The following is a 17,371-nucleotide window of genomic DNA, read 5'->3' as shown; positions in this document are numbered from 1 at the left end:
TTGGGATGAGGCGTTGGGAAGCCGGGGATGGTGAGGTGGGTTGGGTTGATCATCCAACACCCTAATCTTGCTAAAACTCAGCGGAGTCGGAACAAACCCAGACTAAAGACCCTCCTCTTCCGAGAGTACTTGGGTGAGGAGTAGAGTATTATGGTCTCCATACTGACTTGTGTTTAGTAGAGTCTAAACTTAGAGGTATCTTTGAATTTTCGTCTATTCAAACTAGCTCAGGGTATTTTTCTGAACCAATGCCATGGTTGCCCGGCTCATTTATGCCATCCATGCAGGCCCACAACTTACAGAACTTAAAGGATCTGCTGCTAACACTGTCTTGGTGCCAGACACCCCAGGGCGACATCAGAGGTCATGTGAGTAGCGCAAGGGGGACCTATTAGGCAGTTGGTGCTAGTGTTATGGCTGAACGGCGTACAGCAGTTCTATCATAAATAAATAAATAAATAAATAAATAAATAAATAAATAAATAAAGAGTAGCATGCATGTCCCCAGGCAAGCACTTAATCAGGAGGAAGTAACACATACTTGCTAGAAGAAAAGGAAACCGAAGACAAGCTGAGGCAAGATTTTCATGTTTTAATATTCATGATAATTAAATAGTAATTATAGCATGTCACGAACAGCGTTAGAACGCCTCTCATGTACAGTTTTACTGTCTACGGGGGAGCGGGATGCATCTCAGACTAGCCCATTTACATTTAAAAATAGAATAATAAATAACTCTAAGCAGCATCTCTTGATTATGAAAAAAAAACAACATCAAAGTTTCAGGTTATAGATTCAAATGTACACAAGTGCTTCGTCGAGTTACAAAAATACATCATCTTCTTCATCGGAGCTCAAAGACACTTCTAGAGTCACGTTGCACGTGTTCTCTACTGGGCCTACAGACCACTGATCCAAAGCCGCTGGTAAACGTTCATCCCTTCCACCGACAGATCAAACCTAATCCTACTGCAATGGAGGTGAAATGAGATGCTGGCTGATGATATGGGGATTCTGCTGGAGACTGCTGCAGGTTCTGGCACATTTCAATGCAGTTCCTGTAACTGATTCCCCAAACAGAACAACTATTGGCGGAAAAGGGCAACATCTACATGGGCAGTGTGTGTGGTGTGTCAAGCTGGGCTCATATGGTAGAATAAAAGGGTGTGTACCCTTGATCCGGACCATACATTGTTGCCTTTTAGTCCTGGACCATAAGCTGAAAAGTAAACACACCCAAAGTTACTATATGTAGAAAATGAAAGGCAACAACTGACCCAGGGTGATCACTTGGAGTCAGACGATTAATAAATTGGCCATATTATAATAAACTGACCAAATTCCCCCAATTTTGTCATTTCCAATCATTTCCACCCACATGCTGGGACTTCGAACAGTAAAGGCTAGCACATGCTTTCTCAGACAAGTGAGTCTCCACCAGAGCACCATCACTGGGCAGCTTGACGCACATGGAGGAGAACGCCAACTGCCATTTCTGTTCTTTCTAGCATCTCACCGAGTGATGGGGGAGAGGGAGGGCCATCCTCTCTGACCACGAATTGCTTTGGCACCACCAGTCGCGATCTCCCTCTCTTATGGAGCCAACACTGATCTGGAGCTCATGGACAACACTGCCTTTCTTTTATCAAAGGGGAGGAAAACCTGTAGGAACAGGGAGGACCAGCATACTGAGGGTTAACAGGCTGTGAGAAAGGACTGGCATTAATCCAAGTCTCAGAGCACTCAGTCTAATGAAACTGAGCATTGAGCAATTTTTGGGAGCGCTCCTCAAACTAACGTTGGCCGTTCTTTCGGTGAGATCTAAACTAGGTCTTACGATAAGATGCGATGATCTAATGCGGCAGCAAGGGAACGTAATTCATTAAAAGCACATGATGCAGATCTGCAGATGTACCCTTGATCAGCTAAACACAAACCTACTGGCACCATGTCTAATGGCAGGTGTGGGCTAGAGGGTTGTAAAGCCCCCCAGCATTGAGCTGTGGAGCAGAGTTGGGGAGATCATCCAACATCCTGACCTCATAAGCTTTGTTGTTGCTAACAGTCGCGTCAATTACATTTTTTTATTATTATTATTTTTTTAATACTCTTGAGTTTGGAAAAAACAAGTGCTCATTCCTTTTGGAGATGCAAAGTTTTGCGTTAAAGCAATAATAAGCAAAGCAGATCATTTTAACAGCTCATAATTTATGATTATTGGACAGATTATGCCAGTAACTTCTTGGAAAAACAATCCTCAGGCTGATTTTGGCAGTTCTTTCAGTGTGATCTGAATTAGGCCTTATGATAAGATGTGGAGATTGACTGCAGAAGCAATGGAAGGCCATGTATACAGCGAATACTCACATAAGCAGTTCATAAATGCTCATAGAAGTACTGCCTTTTAAATGAGGGATGCCCTCCAAATAAAGCGAAAAACATATTTTTAAAATACTGTTATGATGTGGTTAGGAATGACCAAGGCCTCTTTTCCATTGCAGGATCAAGCGGTTACTAAGGCCGCGCCGGCGCAGACCCGTTACCAGTTACGGTTGCTAAATCAGATTAAAGATCAATTTATGCGACAGTTTCGCTCTTTAGTCTTGCTACAAGGCTAATGCTAGATAACTTACTGAAGCCATAATTCATCTGTTAGCGTTGTGTATTCTGCATGCGTCATTTAGCATTTTCTGTACTGGACATGCAAAGATCCTGGATCTTGTGGCACAAATGTGATGCAAGTATGGGGCCAGGGAGTCCCTACATCATTACACCCTCCCTAGCTAACCATGCTGAGAAAGCTAGGCTCACAAAATCCTCCAAACTCAAAACCATTCAGTCCTGCAGTGGAAAAGAGGCCGAAAGTATGACAGCACTAATATACGCTCAATGAATAATATAATATAACACTACAATAAAACTGGGCTGGGTTTTATTGCAGTGCTCTTAAAACTGCTGGCCATGTCTCCTACTGAAGAACCACAAGCCCATGAACTGTGATGTGCATGAAACCAGACTTCAGCTTGGTGCATTGTCATGCTGGAAGTAGCTGTTAAGACGATGGATAATGGTCAGGAAGGGATGCACATGGTCAGCAACAATACTCAAGTAGGCTGTGGCCATCACCATCACACCACCACTTCCACCACCAGCCTGGACTGTTGACACAAGGCAGGTTGGGTCCATGGATTGGCAAACTGACCCCACCACTTTGCAGCCTCAGCTTTCTGTTCTTGGCGGACAGAACTGGATCTACGATTCAGGGATTTGGCTTTTCACTGCTGTGGTTTGGGTTTGAAAACGTGGCCGCCAACAGTAGGTAGATTAAAAAAAAACACCACCTTAATGAGGAGGTGACCAGGCGTTGCTATTAAAGTGCTCGGGAATGTATGGTCTAACGCATGCCTTGACTGAAAGGTTCGTCACTAAAAGAGTTAGGCCATTTGTAGACGCTGACCTTTTGCCGTTGTTCTGGGACTTCTTTTCAGCTGGATAAGATTGGGATGTAATTCTGCGCGCCTTCTATTCAAACCCATCTGAATAAGATCCATTAATATCTCAGGCGGCTGCCAAAAACACCATTACAGGAATCGCACAAAGAATGAGAGAAAACAAAGATGAGTGTGAGCGGGGTGTGCGTAAGACAGAGAAAAAGACAGAGGGAAAGAGCAGGGAGGAACGGAGAAAAAAAAAAATGGAAAAAGGCAGCAGGGGTGCGTCCCAAATCTGAGACCTTCACCAAATTCTCCTGACTGATACGATGCTTCATGCCAGTACAAATACCTCCTAATACTGGTGAGCTCATCACTTCTTCGGCACAACCTAGGCTAAAAGTTTCACACAGGTGTGCGACCCTGCGAGACAAAACCGCAGTCGCCTTTCCATTCGCGCGGCTGAAGTGCATTTATTATTATTATTATTATTATTATTTTATATATATGTATATATATATATATATTTTTTTTTTTTTTAAGTGCTTTTTTTCCTGTCCATTGCAACCCTGTTTGTCCTCGGCAGCAACCCCCCAACAGGCCACCTCACCCGGATGCATCGTCATGGAGACAGCAAGCAACGGAAGTCTTACAGGAGTAGAAACCCGCACACGTCACTGCAATGGGGCGGAGCCGAGCCCGTCACTCAAAAACAAGCGAGGGACGAACCGGGGAAAGGTTGGTCGAGTTGGGTTGCTGATATTTCTGAGGAGGCACATCCATTCATTTTACGCAGCCGTTTTCCTTTCCTTCGTCTGTCCGCCACACAGGTTCGGTCAGGACCAAAGAGTGTCCCTGGATGGCTAAGTGCTTCCGAAGTGTTTAGCCGAAGTCGATGCGAGGCCTGTACTCCAGAACCATGGGATACGTCTGAGGAGGAAGAGGACATTGATACTGATGAGCATGTTTTATCACTTGCTGAAAATAACACTTAAAGCCCTTAGGGAGCACATTCTGATATGGTGGTGGTGTTCAGTGAATTTGGGTGTAGGTAGAAATATGATCAAACACTCCTCACGTCTCTCCGAGAACAGTCCGGGCATGGCCTTAATATTCTAATGAATGTATGTGACTGACCAAATTCGTTTACATTAGCCCTGAGAAGTTGCGGTTTTTAGCTTTTTACTTTGAACTGCGGTTGTGATTTCACAGATCTTTTCTGAGGGTTTACTGAAGTTCTGATATCTGGAAGTGGAGGTTCTGATGAGCCCATTTATAGATACAAGCTCCAGCCATGAGAGGGGGAACGGCTGCCCGTGTGCTTCGTCGTCTCTCCCATCCCTCTCCACCTCACGGCATTTAGTAGCGTACTAGCCTGTGCCGGTATGACTGGGTGCGCATGGACAGTGGGGTAACGGATCTCCTGTCCATCCCGGCACCAGGCAGATGGACTGACGGGACGACGGGGCTCGGCAGGTTAATGAATTGATTGACCATGTAGTGACACCTACAAAGCACAGGACTGACAAATGGCATAATTCTGCATTCGTGCAGGAACGGTCACTGCAGAATTCGGCAAACATGAAGCCACCCTCAGCATCTGAGAAAGTGGTAACTTGCCCTTACAGCCTTTGACATTAAGGCCAGGCAGGTGAACATATCTGGGAATGTGGCCTGGGGGGGGAATAACTGCACAATGATAGTGAGTGAATGGGGAAAGACATGTCCAGTATTCAAGTAAACTAAATATGAACAAATTACACTTTCATAATTATATTACTATTATTAAAAAAAATACATTTGAACTAGTATACTTAGCAATGCATTTATAAAAATATACTATATTATTTGTTTCTTTTTTCAATGTTTCATTTCAAGCATTTAATGAACGCATTCTAACATTTTCATAATTATATATATTATATTTCATATTAAACAATTCTATGTATTAATTATATTTTAATATTTTATTAAATACATTTACTAGCATATTTACAACATGCTTGGACAGACCTCATAGGGCCGTTCTGCTGCTGCTGCAAAAAAAAAAAAAATCACAGAACTGCAATGATATTCATGTCAAGGATGAGCGTAAATGTCCGACCCCAACCATATAACGCGATGATACAGGGCCAAGTAAGAGTGGTGTTGTCAACCTTGCTGGGGGAAAAAAAAAACACTCCCAGCATGGCCAGCTTAAGCTGGTCAAGCCGATAAAGCTTACCCTTGCTGGTCTAAAACTAGGTTTTTGTCTGATTTTGAACCAGTATGTCCAACCTAGACCATGCTGGTTTCCCAGCATGGCCAAAATCAAATGCAACATACACTGTGCTGGTCCGGAGCTGGTTACCCAGCAAGCTTACCAGAATATAGTATGGTTTAGCCAAGATGACCACCTTTTTTAACCACCGTGGCCAGCTTAGACCACCTGAAGCTGGTCTTGAACTGGATTTTTTAGCAGGGAATCGACCCAATATTTGCACGTTCACAAAAAATGGGTGAGCTCTAATTGTTTGTTGTTTGGTCAACCTTGTCCATCTTCACGACAGTAGCTCCAGAATTGTATTATTAAAAGTGACAGAATTTCACTGTCATTTCGATGATAATGATAATGATGATGATGATTAACTCCTGAAAGAAATAACTGCTCTGCTCTGCCTCGAAATGCACAGATGCTGGAGCACAGAGTCTGCAGTTTATCACAGATTCCCCACCCGCTCGTTGAGCTCGCAACAACTCAGACGGCACTGGGATTGAATCCAAGGTGAGTGGGATCTAGACCTCGCTGGGAAAGTCATGCATGGAAACTATTCTTTAAAGACCTACCTCACCTGTTTATTCAGTATCTGTTTATTCAATACATCTCTAATTTATCTTCCAGCCCTGACTGCTGTATTCCATTTGTAGTGCCATTGCTCTGTTTCAGAGTTTCAGAGTTCATGCTTGTCAACCCCTAGGTGTGTTTCCACATATCACTTGGGCGCTACATTTGACTTTGAGCTCTTTATGGAGACGGCAGCACCATAACTGGGGTCGTCGACACCAGTACTAAAAAAAAGTGACACTACTTATTTTATATGGTTCGGATCTGACGGGGCAGCGAAATAAGCCTATATGTGTAGGGGGGAAGAAGAGGATGGAAGGTAACCATAACAACAATACGTGAAGTGGTGTCTGAAGTTGAGCTGGATGATTCAGAATGGAAGGAAAGAAGGAAACACCTCAAACTCATCTAAGCACCTCAAAAACAGACATCCACATCTGCACACAAGACTCAAGGTGAGGGAGTTTGGCTGAACTGCTGGTGAACTGCGTTCATAAGGCAGGCATTAGCTTGTAAAGGTTAACTTTAAGCTTGCAATGGCTCATAACCAGTGATATTAGCATGCTGTGTGTGCAGCAACCTCTGTGGTTTTCTTAGGACTAGACGCTCTGCACCAGTCTAACCTATATATACCTAGAAGCGCCAAGCTCCGGTCATCTGACCCCTCTGATTACCTACTAACTGCGTGGTTCAGTTCGGTTCGGAGTTTGGTTCGGAAGCTGTTATTGACGTATAATGATCACTAGATCACACTTCAAGGTTATAAGCCAGTGCAGGAGTTGATATTAGGAACCAGGTCACATAACAGGTTGAGAGAGTTTCAGAACACAGTATTGCTTGTTTTAAATATCTAAAGGCTACATGCCACTGTTTTTGTAATATTAATAATTGGTCTTGTTATTTATTATATCTAGGCTGTTTGCATATTTTTTTCCTTCATATTTCTGGCAGCTGGGCACTGCAGCAGAAATGCTACACCACCATAAAAGTGATCTGTGGTGAATGTTTTGTGTTAAATAATAATGTGGATGTGTTCATGTTGAAATACATTTATTTAACTGGTGTATTCTTTTGTCATGGTATCGAAACCGGTAATGAGAATAGATGAATTTCAGTTGTATCGGTATCGACTACGCAATTTCGGGTATTGTGACATCCCTACCACAATTGACCACGCAGAAAGAATCTAAACCTTTTAACACTTATCAGATCTTATCAGTTCTAGTCGCAGGACACCATCAACCAGTCGTCTAGATTGTTGCCATGCCAGAGTTCAAGTGCAAGATTTCACAAAAATTGCTACACTGCACTTACATCCTCACAATTCTTTTTGACTGACAGTGCTCTGTTGCACTCTTAGCCCTCTCTCGGCTTCTCACCGCTTACGTACGTCTAGTGTGGAGTGTGTGTGTGTGTGTGTGTGTCTGTGTGTGAGAGAATGCGTGTAACTGGAGATGTGTGAGTCAGAGCTGTCAGTAGTTGTGTGCAGCTTCTGCTACTGCCACTCGCACTCACAACGACAGCTGTTCACACTCTTCACAACCCTGTCTCACACACACACACTTGTCTTGTGTTCAAGGTGAGAAGCAGTTTTCTGTACCCGATCAGTCAGGGTACAGATCAGATTCATCATTTTGTACTAATTAATCTCTTGCTCTTCTCATGCTCTTCCCTGGACAGAGGTTTGTACATTTTACATTGCATTACACACACACACACACACACACACTCTCTTTTTGCCCTTTTTGCTTTAGCAACCGCAACAAAAATACACACACCCAAACTAACTATGCTCGCTCCAGACACTGACTGAAGAAAAATGGCCCTAGTTGCTGAGGTGGCATATTGTACACTTAAGCAGACCAAAGGGTCTAACACATACACTCACACTGTCTCCCTGCAGTCGCCAGCGGGTTCGGTAGATGAATTCCAGGGTGTGGTCCTTCCCCATGATTTCCCCATTACATAGAACATCCAGCTGAAAACAAACACACACACACACAGACAGTGTATAGACAACTTAAGGTACATATGCTCTTAATCTACAGGTAACTCAAAAGCTATTGGGGGAAAAAAAACCCTCTAAAAACCACAAGTAACCTCAAAAGCCACAGGTAAAAACTCAAAAACTAGAGCAAAACTCAAACGTGACAGGTTAATTAAAAAGTCCTTCCTCATGAATTCCACATTACATAGAACATCTAGCTGAAAACAAACACACACCACTGTACAGTTAGCTATGGTACATATGTTCTAAATCTACAGTAAACTCAAAAGCTACCGAAAAAAACAAATCACAACCACAAAACCACAAGTAACCTCAAAAGCCACAGACAAACTCAAGAGCGACAGGTAAACCTACGCAAGAGCTACTGAAAAACCCTCAAATGTTACATAAAAATCCCTGCAAAGCTACAGGTAAGCTCAAAAGCCAGAGACGAAGCTGCAGAGAAAAAAAAAACTACAGAAGAAAACTCAACAGACTAAACAGGACTAAATAATTTGCATAACAGGGGTCTTAAAGCGTTTATTGTGTATTATTACTACTAATAATGCAGTCAACCATGAGAACAAACCTTCAAGTATCTAGTGAGACAGTACTGTTACTGAATAAAGATGAATACACAGTAAATAAATCACTTAGAATAGTTTAGGCTTTACTGAACAAAGAGCCCTAATGAAGCCCCTTTTGCGTTCTTTAGAATAAGGTCTTCCCAAATAATAATAATAATTTTTATATATTAATAAATATACATTTTATATAAAGGCTTTAATGCAGTATTTCTAACAAATCCAAGCATTAGTGAACGAAAGATAAATGAACTCTTTTCTTGCCTCATAAGAACTTGGCAACTTCAGCTTAACACAGAGAAACTTCTTAATGGTGCCCACGGTGACGCGGGTGGAGCAACGGATGAACTTCTTCATCAGACCCTGTAGAAAATGAGTAAATCACACACAGACTGGTGATGCGACTTTAGTTCTAAATATCCACCTTTATAAAATATATATAATATTATATATACATACAGACACACAGTATATTAAACAGGGTGGTAAATAAAAAAAGACTGCATCTAGACAATTTTCGCCCGAACCAAAGTCACAAGCTGTGTTCTGAATAGTTCACCCATTGATGGGGCAGTGGTGGCTCAGCGGTTAGAGCTCCAGGCTATTGATGAAAGGGTTATGGGTTTGATACCCGGACTCGGAAAGCTGACCTTGAGCAAGGCCCTTCACCCTCTCTGCTCCCTGGGCGCCACAGCAATGGCTGCCCACTGCTCCGGGCACATGTGCTCCCTGTCCACTGTGTGTCTCTCACTGGTGTGTGTGTGTGTGTGTGTGTGTGTGTGTGTGTTCTCTGCACAGATGGGATAAATGCGGAAGCCACATTCCATCTGTGTCCATCACAAATGGTCAATGTGGTTGTTTAATGTTTCATTGTGTGAGGCATTCATAATCTGCGGCATAAACAAATCAAACATGACGGCCGTGTGAACTGGTGACGGGTACATGCTGTAGTCCGGATGTTTTACATTTAGAGTTCAGTGTATAAATGATTAAAACTGAATCCTGAAGTGTTTTTTTATTGGCTGACATTGTAATGTTTTTTTTTCTGGTTAATTTCCAGGATTCTGGTCAGCGCAGTATTCTCTCCTCATTCATAGCGATCAGAGCTTGGTCATGTGCTACTAAAAAAAATACTAGTGTTGCAAAGATGGTAGCCAAGCGAGCAGACTTTCCTAGGACACGATGCAATAGCTTCTTCTTCAACGGTAGTAAGACACCACTGCACTGCATTATGGGAAACATCAGAAATTCTTGCGTACATCGCCTGTACACTACACTTTGTGATGAATTATGGGCGTTCGATAGTGAATATAGTGAACACATAGTGTGCACTATTTCTGTAATAGGGAGCGATTCTGAACGCAAATATACTTAATATTTATACGATATGAAAGAACTAAAAGTACTAAATAAAGGCATTCTATGGGACCTTTATCTGTGCGTCAAATATAAAAAAATAGCTCAAGTTGTGGGTCTGGGTTTGTATGTTTTCCTAATGTTTTCCGATTAACAAATACTTAAATTGAAAAAAAAAAAAAATTAGTATTAGTAAAGAATAAGTGGTCTTGTTTCACCTTTAATTTAAATACCAACTTATAGTTCTATATACAGGGAAAAAAATATAATATATACTCATACTTACACACACCTTTACCATGCTCTCCCCTGACTGGCTGTTGTTTCGCAGGCAGTCTAGGCATATGGCGATCTGGGGGTCACTCCTGTGGTAATCACCACCCTTCTCGTCGTCTTTCTCATCATCTTCTTCACTGATCCGAGTCTTCTTTGGCCTGGGGCCGTCTGTGTATCGGATGTACGGTCATGTGAATAAACGAGGACACCCCATGAAAACCTTTCTCTTTGTTAATAAGTTTAAGAACCTGGGCATTTGATGAATCAACTCCCCCCATTACACATTTATTAATACTTCTAATGCCTAAAATTAGAACCAGGAGCACACCAGCTGCATGTGATTAGAACATGACTGTACACACACTTTAATGACATATGGGCGTATGGACAGTGTATAAGTATAAGCAGACATGTTTGAGAATTACACAACCGTGTGTCTCTCACCTTCCCCATTCGCTTTGGATTTATTCTTCCTCCAGAAATCCATTTCTTGCTGTTCCTCCTCTAGTCAGTAATAATGTTGGTGAACAAAAAAAAAACATCATCCACACCATATTTACCGAGCTGTGAGAAAACTGAGTTACATAATATAATACACCTTATTTTTAATACACAGCATAAAATCCATGGAGTGCACTGATAACTCACTCTCGCGAAGACCAGGCACTAGCTTAAAGATGATTTCCTCCAGGGTCTTATCCAACCTAAGCAGAGAACAGCAACAGTTGAAATGATGACCTTAGAGAATGAGACCAATGGCTGAAAGCGAACATATGCATTAAGGCCTAGGGCTGCACAACACTGGAGGGGTGGTATATATATATATATATATATATATATATATATATATATATATATATATATATATATATATATATATATATATATATCACATCACAATACACATCACAATATGAATAATGGCATTTTGTGCATTGAATATTAAGATAAATGGATTGGCACTGGGCAAAAATCATCCACCTCTGGTACAAAAATGAGGACAGGGTCAATTTACCTTGGCATCTAGAGACTACTGCACATGCCAACACTATAATGACACACTGTGCAGCCCTATTAAGACCTCACTGAAAATTTTGTGACCGATAACGATAACCTAATAACCAATAATAACAGCAGCCAGTATTCTTTTATTCTGAGCATTTTGTGGACATCACCAGTGGCTGAAGAACACTGACCAAGTGACCGATCACATTTCATTACAAAGAGCGTAATTGGCCCTGTTTAACTGGATGGAGCACCAAGTATGTGATTTGTATTATACTTGTATTATGTATTTGGATAGTAGTTTATAACCTTGTCTGCATCTCAGAATATTGCGCTAAATCTTGTGTATTGTGAAAATGTCTTTTAATATCATGATATAATATTTATACCATAAATTGCCTAACCCTAACAGCCTCAAGATCTATCAGTATTTCATTGTGTGTTATAGTTTTGCATTCTCACGCTTGTGTTTGTTATTTTATCCATCAGGTTTAACAGTGATAGAAAAGAGCCAAATGAATCATGCATTGGCAACATTGGGAAATGGGTGGTGTATTTGGTGGGCCCTATTAATGAGTGTGTCTCACCTCAGCATTTCTAGAGGGTTGGTTTCATGGACCTGAATGCCGCATTCGGGACACTCGTTACTCTCCTCAAAGTGCTGGACAATACAGCTCTTACAGACTAGAGAGAGAGAGAGAGAGAGAGAGAGAGAGAGAGAGAGAGAGAGAGAATTTGAGAAATGCTCAGTTTTTAACTATACCAATTACCCTGCAATCTTCAGTAAAGCTCTTTAACACTGGGTACAGGTTAATTAGCCCACATGACAAAACAACGCTTAACAAGCATTTAGGCAATCTCTTCGGTACTGGTGAGGCAAGGTTCTTCTCCAGATTCACCTGAACATGAATAAATGATGATTATACAATTATCCCTTTGATTTAAACGTAGCTGATCACCCAAGAGAATTCGGACGTTAGCTTTACTTTTGCACAAGTAAAAAGCTAAACACAAGCATATACAGCGTAAACAGTTAAACACTGTGCAAGCATTGATAGAGATACACTGTGCATAGCTAGAATGGTAGTAGCGGTCACCTGGAAGCAGTTTAAGTAAGCAGGATGACCTGGGCATTGAGATTTTTTTTTTTTTTTGGTCAATATCGCACACCCCTAGGTCAGCGGGGAAGAAACGGCTGTACATAGAAAAGGCTGGCATTAGCATTTCCTCAGTTTTGGGTCTTTAGAGCTGGGCTGCCCCTTCAGCGCAAAATTAAACAAGCAGACTTAAGACACCAAAGAAGTCTGGGCTGATCGCCTAGATGTTTTTTTTTTTTAACCACACCTCCACAGTGCTGCCACCGCTCTGTCTGAATGACAGCACCGTTCAGCCACAATCAGAAGACGCTGCGAGGGTGTAGAAATGAAGAAATGCTGAGAGGAGGTGAAAGAAATGAATGGAAAATAGGCCAGACACAAGCTACAGAGGAAATACTCACCAAAGCAGCGGTACAGTCACTTCAAATAGATCCTCATGAATGTGTAATGAAAATAGCCCTATTATAGTTTCACTTCACGCAGGACAGGAGCTCTAGTTACAAACACTATAGCCTCTGTGATTTGGAATATTTCTCCCATGTGAGTGTACAGTTATTTAACGTTGCCCATTTGAATCAAGCCACTACTTTCCACTCATTTTAACATTCCAGGAAGGGATTGGGAATACCAGACAGGGTCAGAACTAGATGGGGTAAGCCTTGGTCCTGAACACACCTGATCTAACACACTTCCTGGACAGGGTTGATCTTGGCAGTGCTTGATGCTTTTGAGAACTTGGGCTTAGTTAATATAGAAGCCCTTCTTCTGTTGAAGTGGGTGCGTTACTGCAGGGCAGCACTGAAAAGCTGTAGTTTAGGGTGGGGAACCAAGCTTTCCCTGTTTGAACACACAAAGTTAACCTGGCAATGAACTCCTTAAACCCTGTACATAGGACCATACTTCGGTGCTTCACCCTCATAACAAACATTAGTTTCATAGACCCCACAACTCCACAAAATATGATGTTCATAGTAATTCACAGTAGTTTCGGCGCTGGGATTAATGACGGGATAATAAACCCAAGGTTTAAAAGGTTCAAGAGTGAGTTGACTAAAGTGTGCTTGAGCAGGAAAAGCACCACAAAACCCTCCAGGACCGGAGCTCCCCACTCCTGGTGTAGAGGGTAGTCCAGGATCAGGGCAAATTTGCTTACATCTACAGTGTTGAGGGAAAAAAAAAAAGAAGACCGAGGGTCACTTACACGTGTGCAGGCATTCCGTGACGGCGGTGGGCTTGATCAGGTAGCCACGGCACATGGAGCAGGTGATGTACCGGTTAAAGTCCCTGACCAGGTGCCTCCTCTGGGTCGCCATCTTCGCTAGAAGGTCACAGACGTCAGGGGTCAGAACCTAGGGCCCCTCAGCATGTTGCCGCTGCCGTGGTGAAACTGCCCTCGCCTCCGCTTGGAGGCCGCTGGAGGCCCAGTAGAAAGACATCCTCCCGCTCTCTCTAACCGCAATTCCCTGAAGAACAAATAACAGTCAGTGAGGTAAGTCCTCAGCAGGCTCCAAGACAATAACTGCTATTGCCCTGCTAGCACCACTCCTCAGATGTCAGGGCCTATTTGATGCTTCACTCAATGGTTCTTCAAATCACTGTGCCGGACATACGTGTATTTTTTTTTTTTTCCCCAGCGGGGCCTTTTCTGCTCTGGGTTGTAAATGAGAATTTGCTCGGAAAGTCCCCGTCAAGGGAAAACGAGGGGGAAACCTGAGGGTGTGTCAGTTCAAGAGGTTCATCGTGAAGTTCACTCTGGAGTGAGTTAATGTGTGGTTGCTGAACACCTTCCAGATATTGTGCACAAAACAGGTCCATCTTTTTCTCCCCCACCCACACACACATACACACACCCAGTGAAACATTATCAAGTACCTAATTCTCACAGTGCTGTGCAAGCATCTAACCATGGGTTCACATCAGGAGGCGACAAATGGGTCATTAGGACACTTGTGGGGTGTTGAGGCCACTAACTGGGCATTAATGATGGGCGTTTCCAGCCTTCCAGTTAGATTTGATATTCATGACTGCGCCACTTCCACTAGTTAGAACCCCCCAGCACCCCCCCCCCCCCTCGCACAATGCTACGGGTGTTGGGAGAGTGACGGCTAGCATGTGCTTCCATCGAGTCACACTAAGCCAGCATCTTTTCATACTGCTGCTGCTGCTGCTAATGTTGCTAGATGCTTGGAGGAGACCTACTCACTGCCCATTTAGTTATAGCTCCACAGCCCTGTACTAATCTATGCACTCTTCACCTTATTTTCTCTATAAAGCACTAAATAGCCTGTTGGATGTTGGGTCAGCATAGCTAGCTACTTTACAATCAGCGTGTCCACAGCAGTAGCTTAGGCCTACTTTCAAATGCATTCAATTTTAACTCTAAATTTGCCGACCTGCATAAACATAATGTCCAATTTTGTCGTAAAGTGACATAATGTGACTTGGGCAGTTGTTATGTGCGTTGTGTCTGAATTTCCTGAGGACCAATAGAAATGCTCTAAAATGCTTGTTTTTTGCACGACAACGACGGAATTAAACCAAAGTCAACTGCTGTTATTCATCATCATCATCATCTTCATCATCTGGGGTATCCCCAGGCGTTCCAAGTCTAGCCGGGAGATATAACCCCTCCAGCAAGTCCTGGGTCTCCTCTGGGTTGGATGTGCCTGGGAAACGGCCGAGGGGCCCCTCACCTCAAACGGCGTAAATGTAAAGGTAAGGAATTAAAGGTTCCTGATTCCAAGACAAGAAGTAGTGTAGTGTGAACAGCACAGTAACCAGACCACTGAACATGATGTGCTGTGTATGGTACAGGAACATTAGGGCACAGTGGGGAACAGTACCGAACAGCAGGGAACAGCACCGAACAGTAGGAAACAGTACCAAACAGTAGGGAACAGTACCGAACAGCACAGAACAAAACAGTAGGGAACAGCACCGAACAAAACAGTAGGGAACAGTAGGGAACAGCACAGAACAGTACCGAACAGCAGGGAACAGTAGGGAACAGTACAGAACAACAGGGAACAGTAGCGAACAGTACAGAACAACAGGGAACAGTAGCGAACAGTAGGGAACAGTACAGAACAGTAGGGAACAGTACAGAACAGTAGGGAACAGTAGGGAACAGTACCAAACAGTAGGGGACAGTAGGGAACAGTACCGAACAGTAGGAAACAGCACAGAACAAAACAGTAGGAAACAGTACCGAACAGCACAGAACAATAGGAAACAGTAGCGAACAGCAGGGAACAGCGCAGAACAGTACCGAACAGCACAGAACAGTAGGGAACAGTACCGAACAGCAGGGAACAGTAGGAAACAGTACCAAACAGTAGGGAACAGCACAGAACAGTAGGGAACAGCACAGAACAGGACCGTTGGGAACAGTACCGAACAATAGGAAACAGTAGGGAACAGCACAGAACAGTAGGGAACAGTACTGAACAGCAGGGAACAGTAGGAAACATTAGGAAACAGTACCAAACAGTAGGGAACAGCACAGAACAGGACCGTTGGGAACAGTACCGAACCATAGGGAACAGCACTGTAAACACAGACAGGAGTGAATCACTCAAACACAGCACCTGCAATGCAGAGGCCTTCACAACATTACCACTGCATGCATAGTTTAACAGGTCCATCTACACAAAAACACCACGTGGGTGTGTGTGTGTGTGGGGGGGGGGGGGGTGAGAGTGTGTGTTTGCCTGCTGTACAAGTAAAACAAACAACACGTCGAGCCTCCTCACTCAGTCCCAATGACGTAACATAACATGACAGCAGAGACAGCGCGCGCGAGAGAGAGAGAGAGAGAGAGAGAGAGATAGCGGTTGGCTACTTTATGTAATAGGCTACGCATTACGCCACGCAGCGCACGAGGGGCATAACCCCCTAAAGCAGAGTCCAGTTAACTCCACTGGGTCCATCTACAGCTCCCAGTTTAATTACCTCCACCAGTAAACTCGTGGGGGAGCCATGTGTGCCGCTGCCCCTCAGCTAGCTAGTTATCGAGAACTGGGAGCACTGGGCGCACCAGCGTCATGCTCGGCGTGACGTCATCGCCCCGAAAATCACAACACATGGCTGAGTTGGAGTCGCGTGAGTGTCGGCGCTTCTCTTCAGCACGTTTTCAAAACGAAACGTCAGTTAAAACGAGGCCGCGCGCCGGTTACGGTAACGACGGATACCTCCCCCACCCCCTCCCCAAAACTTTGCCCACACACACACTCACTCACTCACTCTCGCGCGCGCGTGCGCGCACTCTCTGTCCCCTGTACCGCTAACGGAGCGACTAGCGTTCACTTACCCAAACACGCGCCGTGGCCTCGCTCTCCCTCTTCCTCTTCCTCGCGCCCGTTGGCGGTGGTGGGCGAAGACCTCGAGAGGAGGGGGTCACATCATCGCGCGTGGCCCTCGCGGGAAAAAACACACACACACAACGTCGCGCGGCGGGGCAGGACTAGCCGAGAACACGGAACCAGCGCGCGCAGGCTGAAGCGGCGCGCGCGAGGAGGGGAAGAGGGGGCGGGGCTCTCCAGAGCACACGGGGGCGGGGCGGGGTCGTCGGCGCTTGTTTAGCCACGCGTCGGCGCAGCTTCAGAGCCAATCAGAAAGCGAGTTTTCATTTCTCCTTCTTTTTTATGTTATACTTTAGAAAGAGAGCGAGACGGAGTCTGGTGACGTAGTGCTTTTTTTATTATAAAATTGTAAAAATAAAAAATATTTTTTAATAACATATTTTAATTATAGAGGTAAAAACAAGTGAAGAAATATCCTGCAAGGAATTGATGATGGCAGTTTACCGCAC

The 17,371-nt window shown here is 43.8% G+C and overlaps 1 protein-coding gene across 5 annotated transcripts; it reads right to left on the bottom strand.

Annotated features, from left to right (window-relative positions):
- Nucleotides 1–581: 581 nt before the first annotated feature.
- pcgf5a (polycomb group ring finger 5a) lies at nt 582–17,056 on the bottom strand. Of its 5 annotated transcripts, none has more exons than XM_072689961.1 (9): nt 16,871–17,056; nt 13,763–14,024; nt 12,052–12,148; nt 11,108–11,163; nt 10,904–10,963; nt 10,470–10,627; nt 9,092–9,190; nt 8,139–8,234; nt 582–4,362 (listed from the first exon to the last, which is right to left on the bottom strand). In XM_072689961.1, the coding sequence occupies exons 2-9, from the start codon at nt 13,872–13,874 to the stop codon at nt 4,315–4,317; spliced, it is 726 nt and encodes a 241-aa protein (XP_072546062.1). In that variant the 5' UTR covers nt 13,875–14,024; nt 16,871–17,056; the 3' UTR covers nt 582–4,314. The 5 variants fall into 5 exon arrangements, with proteins under 5 accessions (XP_072546062.1, XP_072546064.1, XP_072546065.1 ...); XM_072689963.1 differs by having other exon boundaries at nt 8,145–8,234; XM_072689964.1 differs by having other exon boundaries at nt 10,476–10,627.
- Between the last annotated feature and the right edge of the window lie 315 nt (nt 17,057–17,371).

Source organism: Salminus brasiliensis, chromosome 10 (genome assembly GCF_030463535.1).
Source record: "Salminus brasiliensis chromosome 10, fSalBra1.hap2, whole genome shotgun sequence".
In the NCBI taxonomy this organism is placed as follows: Eukaryota; Metazoa; Chordata; class Actinopteri; order Characiformes; family Bryconidae; genus Salminus; species Salminus brasiliensis.
This window is presented reverse-complemented; position numbering and strand designations above follow the sequence as displayed.

Coding starts and splice junctions, on each gene's coding strand:
- pcgf5a (XM_072689961.1), bottom strand. CDS start 13,874: ATGGCGACCCAGAGGAGGCACCTGGTCAGGGACTTTAACCGGTACATC. Junction 12,149..13,762: donor CACGGAATGCCTGCACACGT/GTAAGTGACCCT, acceptor CTCTCTCTCTAG/TCTGTAAGAGCTGTATTGTC. Junction 8,235..9,091: donor AGTTGCCAAGTTCTTATGAG/GCAAGAAAAGAG, acceptor GTTTGTTTTCAG/CTGGATGTTCTATGTAATGG.